The sequence below is a fragment of the Enhydra lutris genome, unplaced genomic scaffold (genome assembly GCF_002288905.1).
Source record: "Enhydra lutris kenyoni isolate GAN:26980312 unplaced genomic scaffold, ASM228890v2 scaffoldscaffold1, whole genome shotgun sequence".
Lineage (NCBI taxonomy): Eukaryota > Metazoa > Chordata > Mammalia > Carnivora > Mustelidae > Enhydra > Enhydra lutris.
This window is the reverse complement of record NW_019154085.1, coordinates 41,076,072-41,090,214: the sequence shown is the minus strand read 5'-3', so window position 1 is coordinate 41,090,214 and position 14,143 is coordinate 41,076,072. Positions and strand designations below refer to the sequence as shown.

The window sequence follows — 14,143 nt, the reverse complement described above, 5'->3', positions numbered from 1 at the left end:
TCCGAAGGGAGAAGCTGACACAGATTCGAAGACTCGTTTCTCCCACATTTAAACCTCTCTGAAACTGAACGACATCAGACAAATGCGCCAGCCAGGGGGCAGCTGTGCTATGGCTGTATAAAAACCTCCCACAGATCCTTCTCGTAAGATCCTGAACACTCCCGCAACAAGGCTTACATTCAGTACAGTACGGGAGTAAGGATTCCACCCAGCACAGATCATCCACACTGTACGGTTCATGGGGAGACATTCAACTCAGGAAGAGTACGCCCCATGCTAGGTAAATTAAGTTCGGAGAAAAGAACTACATCCTCAAAGAAAGCAAAGTTTTGGGTACATTCACTGTTTTCTGTCATCCTACCGCAGTAAAATCTCAGTTGGCAGACTCCAGAGAAAGAGACACTGCTCATAAACAGGCTTGTGAGCACTCATTTCTGTGAACGCTACTAAATGCGTGTTAATACTTTCATTGTTCTCATGTGCAAATACTCCTAAAAATTTATCCACTGCTGATAGGGCGCCTGGGTGGCTCAGTGGGGTAAGCCTCTGCCTTGGACTCAGGTCATGATCTCAGGGTCCTGAGATTGAGCCCCGCATCGGGCTCTCTGCTCAGCAAGGAACATGGGTCCCCCCCGCCCCGCCTACTTGTGATCTCCTTCTCTGTCAAATAAATAAATTAAAAAAAAAAAAACAAAAAAAAAACTATCCATTGCCATTTTCACATTATAGCAGAAGTATTTCCCATGTGACAGCTGAAGATGCTCCGGCTCTGGGGTTACAATGCTCTGGCTTTGAACAGTCAGGGCTCAAACATCTGCGAAAGAAGAACCTCTTCCTCCCGCTGTTTCGGTAAAAGGACCAAACAAGGTGCCCCGTGTACAAGGCCCACTGCCGGGAGCATTAATGTTCTTCCTTCCTCCAACCACTAAGAGCCTTCAAAGTTACTCTGATAGTTAAGTAATTGTCAAGTGGCAATTACAATTTAATGGAAATTTCTATGCCCAGCGGACACCTAGGTCACTTTACATCTCATGAGCACTAATGGTGCTACGGCAGACAGCTATGGGCACACAGCTTTCCCTGGTAAAACTGCTAGATTGATGAAAGAAAGAAAACAGATACTGTTATTTCCTGGCTCTTCTTCTTCCTTCTTCTTCAATATTTTACTTATTTATTTGGAACAGAGAGAGAGGGGGTCACAAGTAGGCAGGCATAGAGAGAGAGGGGGAAGCAGGCTCAGAGAGCCTGATGTGAGGCTCAATCCCATCAGCAACCCCAGCGGAAGCCTGGTGCTCTAGCACTGAGTCCTTTCTCCCGTGAAACTTAGCCCACTCTTGCAGATTAGCTCACTTGAAGAGTTTCCCAACATTATGATTTTTGTCTTCCAGGTCTGGCTCCCACCTGCAGGTCCCCTTCTTATGTCCAACCCAAGGGCTGATGGCCACCTGGACAGAACTCTTTTCCAATGGAAAATATCAGCCTGCACAACTGGCTGAGCCCTCAACTGCTTGCTTTTCTCCTCCAATGGCCTACAATGTAAGGAAGACTGTATGTCCCTCTTCATGGTGAGACAGGTATGCTGTACCTCAGTCTCTAGAGACACTAGAATAATCCAGGGCAAACAGCGAAAAGCAAGGAGCCCAGTTCCCATTCTCATCTGGCAGCTGGGGGACTCTAGGCAATTTTGTGGGCTTATCTGACTGAGCCTTGGTTTTCCATAACCTATCCCTCCTTGTTCCCCTGGGGATGAAAAAAGCAGTAGGGTACATACAATACCTCGGTATTAGGTCTGACGCATCGGAGCCACTCAAGAAAAGTCCCTTTTCCTTTAGGCAAACTAAGAACTGCAGGCGTATTCAACCCTGTTGCAAGAATCCAGTAAGGGATCGATGGTTAAGAGAGCACAGCACAGCCCACAGCAGGTTATCATGCTGGATGAGGACGGGCCAGGCCACCTTGAGGGTGCAGAAGTAGAGGGCGGCTACTGAAAACTTGTTCAAGCGTTGGAACAGATGGGACTACTGCTTTAGCAAAAGGTCCAGCCCTGCCCACGGGGGCCCAGTGGCCCACCTCCCTGCTCCTGCATTCAGACAAGAACACAGAGCAGGCTCTTCAGCTTTCACAAGGGAGTAATCTTTGTCAGCTTCCCGCCCCATACTTATCATGTGTAACCCTGGATCTTCTTCCGACTCAGAATGAAGGATCACCACTGTCCATGAGGTACTGACTAGCAGCTAATACTGGTGGTGTTCCCTACAGCTCCTTCAAGAAAACGGAGCGCCTATGAGACACGTGAACTGTGCATTTCCAAAGATTCTCCAAACTGCATCCCAGCATCATCACATCAGACCACTGGCGACGGACCATTCTGTGGCAGCTCCCCTTCTCTGCAGATTTCCCTTGAAGAAGCTCTCAACGCCATGCCTCATGCAAGCTGATGTACAAAAGCTTGTGTCAAACTTTTTACTTCGTAAGAAGCTCAGCCTCCCTCTTATCTTTCAACAGCCTTTTCTTAATGAGCACATGTGAAAACTGCTTCAGGCTTAAGGAGAAAAACAACATGTCCTCAAATTAAGCTATTTGTTTTTCACTAGAACAAAAGTACTATAAACATCAAGTTTTGGTCTTCGTTGTGGAGGCCAAGCGACTTCTCAACAACTTCGGGTTCACATGCGAATTCCTTCACATGACCCCGACCTTCCCCTTTTCCCTGCCACCTGCTCCCACCTTGTGTCAGAGTTGTGCTTCTTGCTAACCCTAATTGTACCCACATGCACTTCTATGTCCTACTTTCAGCTCAACTCTGGGAGCTCATTATGAGTCTTCGGACGTAACAAATGTAACTTCTACAACAATGCTGGGATCCTTGGAAGTTCTGCTAAAACAGACACCTGCCTGCCCCAAGTATGTAGTTCTTAGGAACAGGAACACCCCTAGTCTTTCATGAGAAATGTGATGGCTTCCTCGTGCAAGCATTCTGAAACTGAATCTTGGACAAAGGAAGAATGTAACATGGAAACAAATTTTCCCAAGGGGGAAAGGGAAAGGCGGGGGGAACCAAGTATGATTTTTAGGAAAACACGATTCTCCTAATAAATCAACCTGCCATTTCCTACATTTTGTGCTTTAAGAACCTCATGAAGTTTGGAAGTTATACTAACTTAACTGGGTCTTACCCGTAACCGATAATCATCCACAGTCCAGATTCGACTTGCAAAATCATTTGAAGCTGCTAAAAGGTAAGATCCCTATGGGAATAAGGGGGTGGGGGGAGACAAATTTTAGACAAAATAGATTATTTCAGTCCACACAATAGAAACTCCCTAAGAATCGAGTCCAGAAAAGGCTTATTAGATGCTCAAAAGCTGCACAGCTGATGAGAATACCGACCATTACTCCCAGTAGTCAGTCAACCCACTGACTGTGGTAAATCCACTTTGCCCCTGAACTTGCTCAATCCTGCCCTCCCGCTGGAATGTTGCAGACTCTCCAGCTCAAACTGTAACCTGTCCTCTCGAGTTTATCAGCCATCCCCTCCACCCCCTTCAGTAACAGTAAATACCAACCGTCTACACACTGTCCAAGCTGCAGAGCCCAGAGGCATCGGCTTTCCCCTCCCGCAACCTCCCAAAACTGCTCTCCCTGAGACCCGCCTGACTCTCACGCACCTAGCTAGACCCCTGTGGCTCCCCCTGCACCGCCAGGCTTCAGCTAGGACCTTCAGCAAGCCTGCAGAGAACTGACTGGCTGGGGCCCTGCAGACCTGCCTCCCCCACCCAGATTGCAACACCGTCACAACCAGCCCAGAATTTACCATCTCCTTGCATCCTGATCTAACACTGATGGAACTTAAGATACAGAACAGCAGGGAAATCGTCTGAGTAATTTTTAAATTTCAAGAACCGGATGTCTTAAATGGTTTCTAAGCCCCTGTATGCGCATTCATTTCCACAGCCATGGGATACTCACAGCGCTGTCAAATTCGATGCTCGTAATTCCCGCATTACTGCCAGACAGGGAGCCCTTGAACTCACATTTCTCTGGATAAAGGAAGACAGAGGAGACAAAGGAAAGTAAGGCCAACACCTATGTTACACTGGGGCACCTGAAACAGAGTGGAAGCCAATCAGAGGCTGTGAAGAACAGCTGTCCTGCCCGGACGCAGCATCGGAGAGCAGGAGGACAAACACCGCAGTGAGACCAGAGAGGACAGCTGGGCAGCTGTTGGAGCCACGAGTGTGTAAGCCGACGCAGGGCCCAGCACTTCACAGGTGCTCCCTGTTCTCTTCAAAAATTTACAGTCTTCAATTCCCTTTACAAAGAAGTAAGTGCAGGAATTTTAAAGAAATGTCAATCCGTCTAGAGATAGAGTTTTAGTTCTGCTATTCCTCAGTAAAAATTTCTAATTCAGATAAATACACCTTTGGGTCTGATAAGTATTTGTGTCAATTTAACAATCACTTATATGGAACCTCACCATTAAATTTTTCACAATCTCTCTGTGAATTCTCATTAGAGTTTGAATTTTTTTTTTTTTTTTTTTTAAGTTATGAGTTACTGGCTAGTCCTTAGAATGCCAGTGAAGCTAGTTTGGAGTTTCTGGAATTTGTACACTTCCTCTGTCTCTGAAAAATGAAGATTCTGGCAGTCCAACTGGCTACCAGCACTCCCCTCACCCCAGCCTCCCTCACCAGGCACAGGCTCCTGGGTCCTACTCTCAGACAGCTTTGGACACCCACGCAGGAGTTTTCATGATGTAGGCACAAACTGACAAGAGTACAAGTCTCAGGATGATGTGATTCAGCCCCTTCTTAAAGGGTACCTTAAGGATGACAAGCTCAGAAAACAATTAGGGAACCATTCAAATCAAATTCATAAAAGGGGATCGGGCGCCTGGATGTCTGTTGGCTGAGCGTCTGACTCTTGATTTCATGCAGGTCATAATCTCAGGGTCTTAAAATCAAGTACCAAGTCAGGCTCTGTGCTCAGAGCAGAGTCTGCTGAAGATTCTCTTTCTCCTTGTCTCTTTAAAATAAATTAAAAAAAAATTTTTTAAGATTTTATTTGAGAGAGAGAGAGAACACAAGCAGGGAGAACAGCAGGCAGAGGGAGAGGGAGAAGCAGGCTTCCTGCTGAGCAGGAAGTCCAACATGGGGCTCAATCCCAGGACCCCGGGAACATGACTTGAGCCAAAGGCAGTTAACCGACTGAGCCACCCAAGCACACCCCTCTCTTTAAAATAAATAAATCTTTAAAAAGAAGTTCATAAAAAGGGAACATAAAATAGGAAACATCTCCAAGAACAGCCTTTTCTCTTATTCAATACTTCTAACTGGTAATAATTATGATATGAATACTGGGTTTACAGCTGTCAAATACATTTAGGGTCAGGATTATTAAACTGGTTGAAGCCCACCCTCTGAATTTAATTGCAAAATACCTGTATAGCATATTTAAAGCCTTTTCTTGGATCCTAGCTTTCATGAGATTTTCAAAAGTCAGAAAAGGCCAATATCCACTAATTAATTAAGGTCTTTATTTAGATTAGAGCTTTACAAAAATATTACTGTAAATTCTAAGAAATATCAAAAATTATGCCCAAGATAGCAGTCTATTTCTCTGGCAGTTAACACATCGCCAAAATGTAAGAAATGACCAATAAATACTATTCTATGTAAGAGACTGATCTCAAACAATAAAAAAAAACCCTTCCCAAAGATCTAGAGAGCATGGAGGGAAGGTATGTCAACATCCCAATGGAGCTTCTGGAAAATTTTGATAGAGCAAGGACAGATGTTCCTACTGGGCAGAAAGTGCCATTCTTCTGATACTTTAAAAGGGTAAAAAACAGGACCCCCAAACTCTTTCATAAAAGGCTTTTTGGACTTTGTCTCTTCCAAGATTCAGTAAATATTAGCCAAGGAGAAAAAACCTGCTGACTAAGTGATTTGCAGAAGAAACACTCCATAATTAGGCCCTAACTGACATTTGTTCCTCAAAACTATATAAAGTGCTACCAAACGTTCTATGTTATTTCTTAGACCCAGCAGAAACTTTTCATTTTACGGACACCAACTATGCCAATACTCATTTCCATTTACTTCCTTTTTAGCAGCAAAAACCTAACACTGTTACTAAAGGTTGGTTCTAATTTTCTTAGAAGTGCTTTTACTACCAGGAAGTAGAAAGTATTTCTAGAGTTACTTTTATTTAATCACAAGACATAATCAAAACAGATGCTCTGGGGGCACCTGGGTGGCTTAGTCGTTAAGCGTCTGCCTTCAGCTCAGGTCATGATCGCAGGGTCCTGGGACTGGGGCCCGCATTGGGGCTCAGTGGGGAGTTTGTTTCTCATTTTCTCTCTGACCCTCTTCTCTTGTTGTGTGTGTGCGCTCTCTTGCTCTCTCCTTCTCAAATAAATAAATAGATAAATCTTAAGAACAAAAACAAAACAGATGCTCTGCTTAGATTTTAAAAAATCAAATCTCATAAAAACTTCTATTATTACAATAATGGCTTTATTATTGCATTATCATGGTTTTCACAATTACCATTCATAAGGTGTTTCTGGGTAAAACGGCACAAATTTTCATGGGCTTCAACTAGCTGTATTTGCCAGGGATTTAACGATGGAGTCAATTTCCAGAAAAAGAAAAAGGAAAAAAAAAAAAAAAAAAAAAGGCCAGGGCAGACAAATGTGGTGCTTTATTGATAATCTATTATCACCAAACGGATCAACAGACTGCTCTTGCTCTTGCTCTGAACACACCAAAAGTCACCTGCATGTTCCTTCAGGTGCTCTATAGCTCAGGGGAGGCCACAGTGGGAAGAAAGGGGCTTTGCAGTCAGCAGACCCAGAAGGACCTGATTCTGCCATCCCCCGCCACGCTAATCAGTTACCAGCCACGAAAATCAACTCTGCAAAATCAAGTAGGGGCTCTGAGTTTTCATCTTGTCAAGTACGGGTGATACCTGTCTTTCAAGCTGCACAGGGCTGTGGTGAGGATCAGGGGAACTAACACAGACAAGGGCCCTCTGGATCTACTTCTTGGTGGGCACTGGGAATGTAAGTGCTACAACTATGGAAAGTTGACAAAGCGGTTCTTATTAAAATCTTCAGCTTTATTCCTCGACCCTGCTTTATTTAAAAAACAAAAACAAAAACAAAAAAACCACAACATGAGATTTAACTACATCTCAAAATGCTGAAATTGAGCTATCCCTAGCTTCAGATTTCTAAGAGATGATTTCACTAAGTCCCATTTTCTGTTTTAATGCCATCCCATTTCTGAGTATTCTGAAGCCACTTCTGAAACAAAGTCTCATCAAAGAGACGAGGTCTTGATCTTCTGGCCCTTGATGATAAGCTGCTTGTTAAATACATTTTTCCTGGAAGATACATCCCTCTTTTTATTCTCAAGCTTAGATATGACCTCAATCTTTTCCTCTAGGCCAAAGCCAATGGTGTTATTAAATGCACACACCTCAGCTCAATGTATAGTTTAATTCTAAGTCTATGACTTTAAGACCTTTCATTTTCCTTCTAAAACCTGTAGTACCTTGGAAGATGTTCTCATTATATCTGAGAAAACACAAACACTAACGAATCCATAACTTAAAACCATTTTCTAGCCCCTGCTTAAAAACTCAGTGCAAATATCCACACAGGTGTAGTGTCTGAGATGGTGATAATGCTTTGGTCAGATAATTCCTGAAACAAGATACTAGATATTTGGAGAAGGTGAATGATTTAAAGATTGCCTGAAAGCAAGGTCAACCAGATGTCCCCAATGCAGCCTCTTTCTTTGCAACTCTGGGGTCTCACCTCCAAACACTTCCCAAAGCTTAACTTTCCGATCCATGCCTCCTGTGGCCAGCAGCCGGGAGCCCGGACTGAACTGCACAGCGTTGACTTCCCCATCGTGAGCATCCTGCAAGACAAGCACCCTGCTTCAACCCCAATCACTGTCATTCCCGAGAGGAAGGAGCCCAGTGCACATGAACACTCTGGACGTCTAACAAAAGGCATCAGATGCTCACTTAGAAATAAAGGGGGTCCGCTCATAAACTAACTTGGATTCCTACCCCATTTTATTCTTATAGTTACAGTTCCATTTATTTAAGCACAGTGCAACCTTTTTAAAAAGCATTCAAAAACCCATGTAGACTAACTGCCTAAAGTTTGTCTTTGCATTAATTTCATTTCTCCTTAAGAAAAATAAAATTTCAGTCTATATTCTACTATGATCTTAATGGCTTAAAATTAAGTCTCTGATTAACTGCCTCTCTTTTTGTCCAAATTATGTTAATGCTACATGCCAAACTATCTAGTCAAAGTACAGCATGGCTTTTCATGATAGAATAAGTCTTTATGGTTTCCTAATGTGAGTATATCCCCACATGGAGTCCTAATACGAGCAGATACCACGCCTGCTGCGACGCATCACTGTTAGAGTGGGATTCTATTCTGCTCTGGAAACAATACAGCACTAGTGTGTACTAGCAGGATGATTTTGCCAAGTTTCTTAACTTTCTGAAGTCTCAGCTCATTTGCTCATCTATAGAAAAAGACTTCTGCCAAGTTGTGTGACCTAGGAGTGTGCCTAATTACCAACAGGCCTTCAACGAGACAGGTATCACTCTGGGAGAATTTTAAATTCTTCACAGGGAGAGACACCTGGGTGACTGTCAGTTAAGCATCTGCCTTCAGCTCAGGTCATGATCCCAGGGTCCTGGGACTGAGACCCATGTTGGGCTTGCTGCTCCATAGGGAGCCTTTTCTTCCCTCTCCCTCTGTCTGTCACTCTGCCTGCTTGTGCTTTCTCTGTCATATAAATAAAATCTTAAAAAAAGAGTAAGTTCTTCACAGGGAAATCTTTTTCTCTAAAGGTTTAATTATTTTGACAAAAGAGACAGAGCATGCACATGGAGGGAGGGACAGAGGAAAAGGGAGAGAATCCCAAGCGATTGCCCGCTGAGCACAGAGCCTGACGCGGAACTTGATTTCATGAACCCAAGACGACGACTGGAGCAGAAATCGAGTCAGATTCTAATTCGACTGAGCTATCCAGGCACCTCTTCACAGGGAAATTACTGAGACTGGCATCCAAACTAGAAAAAAAATAATCTGAAAAGATGGTATCTTTTTTTGTGTTCAGGATGGGAAGGGAAATGGGGTAAAAAGCATCCCCTCCTAGAATGGGAAAAAAAATACCAGAAAATGTCTCTGAAACCGCTCTTAAAAATTAAGACTATGGGGATGACTGGGAGGCTCAGTCAGTTGGGCATCTGACTGAGCCCCACATTGGGCTCTGTGTTCAGCAGGGAGTCTGCTTGGGACTCTCTGTCTCTCTCTCCCTTTCCCTCCACCCCTCCCATTACCCTCTCTCAAACAGATCAATCTTAAAAAAGAGAAAAGAAAAAAAAGACTATCGATGCTGAAGTCTTTATGGATGAACTACAATGCCTGAGATTTGCTTTAAATTGCTCCAGCAAAAGTGTGTGGGGCAGAGAGAAGAAAACTGGCAGATGTAGCTAAATGGGGCTGTGCCTGGCAGGATGATGGGTGATGGGACCCAGTTCTTTTACTCCCTGCTCACACCAATGTTTGAAATTTTTCATAATAAAAAGGAAAAAAAAAAAGACTGTGGAAAATGTGGATTACAAATATTAGATTACTAAACAGGTCATCAATCATTTGCCTAAAACATCATTTGGGGAAGACAAAAATATTACTGTCACATCTCCTTGGGACTAAAAAAGATGCCTGAAATATTATCAAAGGCATGATTATTAACTGACTAAGACATAAACACCACTTTATTTTGCTTGGTGATCTGATCCCACCCCAGCCCTTGTGTCCCACTGCTGAAAAGCTATCAGGGAGCTGACCAACCTTTTTGCTCCATGTGATTCCCTTCCTTTTCCTCCTCCTCCTTCTTCTTCTTCTTTTTTTTTTAATGCTATCTTTCTACTCAGGAGGTCTCAGATTGAAAACTTGAGATCATGCACCATCACGCCCATGGCTGCCACTCCTCCATCTCCTGCATAGCCGGTTCTGTTGGATATCCGTCAGCTGTGAACTGTATACTCTCAGACACACATGCTGACAGAATCCCAAATTATCAGCTGCTCCATTATCCCATACACATGACTTAAATGTGATGGGAGAAAACAATGGGCCGCTGGGAGTTGAGGGCAAGGAAGGGGCTGTGACACTGAGTGCAATCAGACCTTTTACCAATCATCACTGACCTCCATAAGGTGCTTGGGCCTGTCAGGGACTCGCAGGAGTGGAATGGGAAGGGGCCTTAATGGTCCCCAATCCAACTCCTCATCTGGAGGGAAACTCTCTTTATGACATACAAGGTGGTTAAATCACTCAGCCAGTTCACTCTGTGGAAATCTCTAATCAATTCCTCCTTATGCCGGAACAAAAAGCCTTCCCCATATAAATTCCCTCCCATTTTATAGTGAGTCTTTCTCTCCCCTGAAAGCTGGCTCCTCTAACTCAGCCCATGTAACCCACAAGTCAGCCCAGCTATCTGGGCTCTGCTCTGCTTCTCTCTCCCCCCCCCCCCGACCCCCCCCTGCCAGCCCTGAGTCAGGTACCCCTCATTTCTCCAGGCTGGTTCCATTTCTGCTCAGCTCCCCCAAGCTGGGACCTGCTTCTTCTTTTCTACTAGCATCCAGCTCTGAACTCCAGCTGACAGCCCCAGCATCACAGTGGCCTCTGCCCAGGACTGTCTCCTGCTTCCAAACTTGTGCTTCTAATGATTGGAAGTCACACAGATTTGGGTATAATTCACGAAGCAAACAGTTGCCCTTACCCACCTTCTAAAACAGACTACTAACTAGAATCTCACTCTAGATCGGAGCCAACCAGTGACAACAATGACATGCATTAGTGTAACTTCTCACCAACCATAGCTCCTTCTCCCTTGTCCCATCTCTCATGCTAAGGATTCTCTCTCAGCCAGTCCTGTATTACAGAAAATGGTTATAATAAATTCTATCCTCTAAGCTAAGCAAAATGTATCAATTCCTTCCATCAGACACAGCCAACAGGTGTAAAAGCTTGCTATTGCTCTAAATAAAACAGTAGAAAGCCAGCTGTTGTGGAGAAAGGATCCTTTAACTGTCAGGCTCGGTTACCACACAAAGCTTGGTGGGACGTGGGGTTCAACTGTACTTACAAAGACACACATCGCTGTTGTTGGCACTCTCACTTCTTTACTAGAACCAGGATGAGGATCCACATTATCCTGGGGAACTGGAAAGGAAGAGACAGAACGCCTCCTAAGAAGTAACATAAAGGAAAATATTAGGATTGCACAAGGCTTCCTGTCCACCAAACGTCCAGGAGGGATTCAAAGACGACTTTTGATAGTAGCTTCTTCTCCCTCCTAGACTCTTTGAACCACAGAACAATTCACCCGACCAGAGGCATCCACACTCAAACAACAGCCGAGAGGTATCCAGTACGTACCTGCACTCGCTTGCTCGCTAACTCATGGAGTCTAAAACCCAATACTGAAAAGCAGTCCCGCAAAACTGCTTCCCCAGCCAATAAACTGCTGCAAAAATGTCCTCAACGTGATGTAACTGCCCGCTCTGCGGGAGCTCGTTTGTCTTTTGATAAGACTACTTGAAGGTGATTTCTGTGCCTAGTCACAACCATCCTCAGCATCCAGTGTGGTCATAGCGGAATCAAATGCGTGCCCGAGGAGACGGATGAGAGCGTGCCTGCTGTGCAGAGCTCAACCGAACTGCCTGCTCAAGAAGCTGACAGCACTCCTAGGAGCATGCACAGCGGCCTGGGAGGCACATGCACACCCGACAAGGGGGGGTGAAGCGGTGATCAGCACAAATATCAAGGAGCCATGCTCACATGCCGGGCTGAGAGAAGGGAATATTTTCACCTGGCAGCATCAGAAGAGTGATGTCCCAAAAGGGGAGACTCGGACAGACTAAAGGTAAGGCCAGATCAGTACGCAGCAAGATTAAGGAAAGAAAACAGAGGAAAAAAGAAGAAGCTAAGTGAAAAGCTGAAGTCAAAGCATCTGAATACTTGGCGCCACGGAAATTTGGTGTATGTTTAAAAATTGGTGATAAATCATATACAACACTTATGAATATTCACACACATATTAACAAGGAAAGGTGAAGGTTTTCTAACCTACCCAAAGATATTAGTGATAGAATCCAGAAGGCCACCAGCAGGCTGCGAGAGTCGCTTACTAAAGAGGAGGGGAGGATAGGTTTAAACCTTAGAAACATTTTGCCCATAATTCATCAATAAAAACAGTCCACAAAAATAGGTACCTGGGAGTATGTTTCCCATCGAGTTCCCAAACCCCAGCCAAGAAACCCCCTCAGAGGAGCAAACCATCAGAAAACAAGGGGAAGGCAGGAGGGAGGACCCAGCTTCAAAGTTTTAAAAAAGACTCAAGTTCCCCGCATTAAATTAACTTGTCTTAGAAACTGTGCTTCAGACAATGACTCAATCTGACCTAACAGTGTCTAGCTATTAATAACCAATTCCCATCCACTGAGTCCTGCTTTAGTTATTAGCAAAGAGAAAAAAATCCTGGAACCCAAGTACGAAGTAAACAGTATGATCTAAATAATCATCCCAACAAGGTGTAACTGTCCATCTTGTGGGAAGCCATGACACTTCCTCCCACCTCCCGTCACGGGGTGGTGGCAGCACCAGACAGCTTGAGTCCCATGTGGAGGTGACCTGAGGAAGATGGAGACACTCAGGAGCCCACGATCTCCAAAGCTGTGCAGGAGGGGCTGGGCACTACAGCAAGGGGCTCTTGCCGCTGCCACAACGTGCCATCCGCCTACGGCGTGAGTGCCCCTCTCCGGGCCCGCCCCAGCTACTTACGTGGCTGCTCTGCTGAGGGCACGCACGGGAGATGTCTCCTCAGTGTGATCAGAGGTTTCGTCCATGATGACTTCAATGTCATCATCCCTGGAAAGAAGGGCAAGAGGCCAAGTCTTTGATCCTGCTCCTTGGGAGCTTTGTGGCGAGTCTGTTCCACAAGCACCAGCACCATCTCTTAGTTACACGCGGCCTCCGTGAGTTGGCCATGACAGAAACAGCCAAGGGTTCTTCGGAGAAACAGGAATGGCCACACTCTGAATGACACTAAAAAAACGTTGAACCTACTGACATCAAATCTAGAATTCCAGCTGAAAAGAACTTAAAAAGTGATCTTTCGATCCTCTGAGGTGTGAACATCGCTCCCACTTGGAAAGCAAGGAAACGATCTAACAAGCCTAGAACCATGCATCCAGTGCCAAGGGAGATTCCTTCCTTCAGGCCGGGTTCACAGGTAAGGGCTCCCACACGTGAACAACTGGACCACAGTGCTCACCAAGAAACAGTTCCCATAAGATGGGCTGAGCATGGCACAGACGACAGCCAGGGCAGCTCTGGAGCACAAGAAATGACAGGGCAAGGAGGAGATCCAGGGGAGTAAGGAAAGCTTTTGCTGGAAGGGCAAAGAAGTCAATGGCTGCGTTAACATTGGCTTTAAATACTGCCTTAATAATAGAAACAGGAAAGCAAAATCTCAACACAATTCATTTTTGACTCTGGGTATTTTATGCTTAGGTTTTAACACTTAGTGCTTCTGACATGTAGGAAGTCTATCATGCTTCATGTGAAATAATCAAGCCACAGAAATGCCCTGTTGTTTACCCGCCTTATCCCACTGGATACAAAGCACCTCTGGAATCTACCCCCCCCACCCCGTTCCTGGTTGGGGGAAGGCAAGCAATTATTTTGGTTTTAATGACCTCCTACCGAGTTGCAATCAGAAGTAAAATAATAAAACCTAACAACCCAAGCCTTTATCACCTAATGTTCAGACTCCTTAGCTTGAGAGCTAAATTTTTCCATGATTAATTATCTGGATTATGTAAACATATACTTGTTACCAAGCAAGTTAAACTAAGTCAAAGAAAATTTGTTTTCCTTGGCTATCGATTTTAGGATTCCACACAACTGACCCCAGTCTAGGCCCGGATGTAGGGGAGAACAAAGGTATGCCTGAAGAAAGAGAACAAGGCTAGCCTTTTTTTCTTAGTGGTTCTGGTTTGGAGGAGTCCCTTGTGTCCATACAAGCGTGAC

At 44.7% G+C, this 14,143-nt stretch overlaps 1 protein-coding gene across 4 annotated transcripts in view; it reads right to left on the bottom strand.

The window, feature by feature from the left end:
• Window positions 1-14,143, bottom strand: part of LOC111142869 (autophagy related 16 like 1) — a 36,265-nt gene that overhangs the window by 7,660 nt on the left and 14,462 nt on the right. For 2 of the 4 annotated variants that reach the window (XM_022496262.1, XM_022496271.1), the window contains 5 exons: window positions 12,893-12,979; window positions 11,196-11,298; window positions 7,826-7,931; window positions 3,970-4,040; window positions 3,177-3,248 (listed from right to left, as the gene is read on the bottom strand). In XM_022496262.1, coding sequence (XP_022351970.1) covers window positions 3,177-3,248; window positions 3,970-4,040; window positions 7,826-7,931; window positions 11,196-11,298; window positions 12,893-12,979 — 439 coding nt within the window. Of the gene's footprint in view, window positions 1-3,176; window positions 3,249-3,969; window positions 4,041-7,825; window positions 7,932-11,195; window positions 11,299-11,921; window positions 11,970-12,182; window positions 12,240-12,892; window positions 12,980-14,143 lie in introns of all 4 variants that reach the window. The other 2 variants (XM_022496244.1, XM_022496253.1) reach the window with 2 other exon arrangements.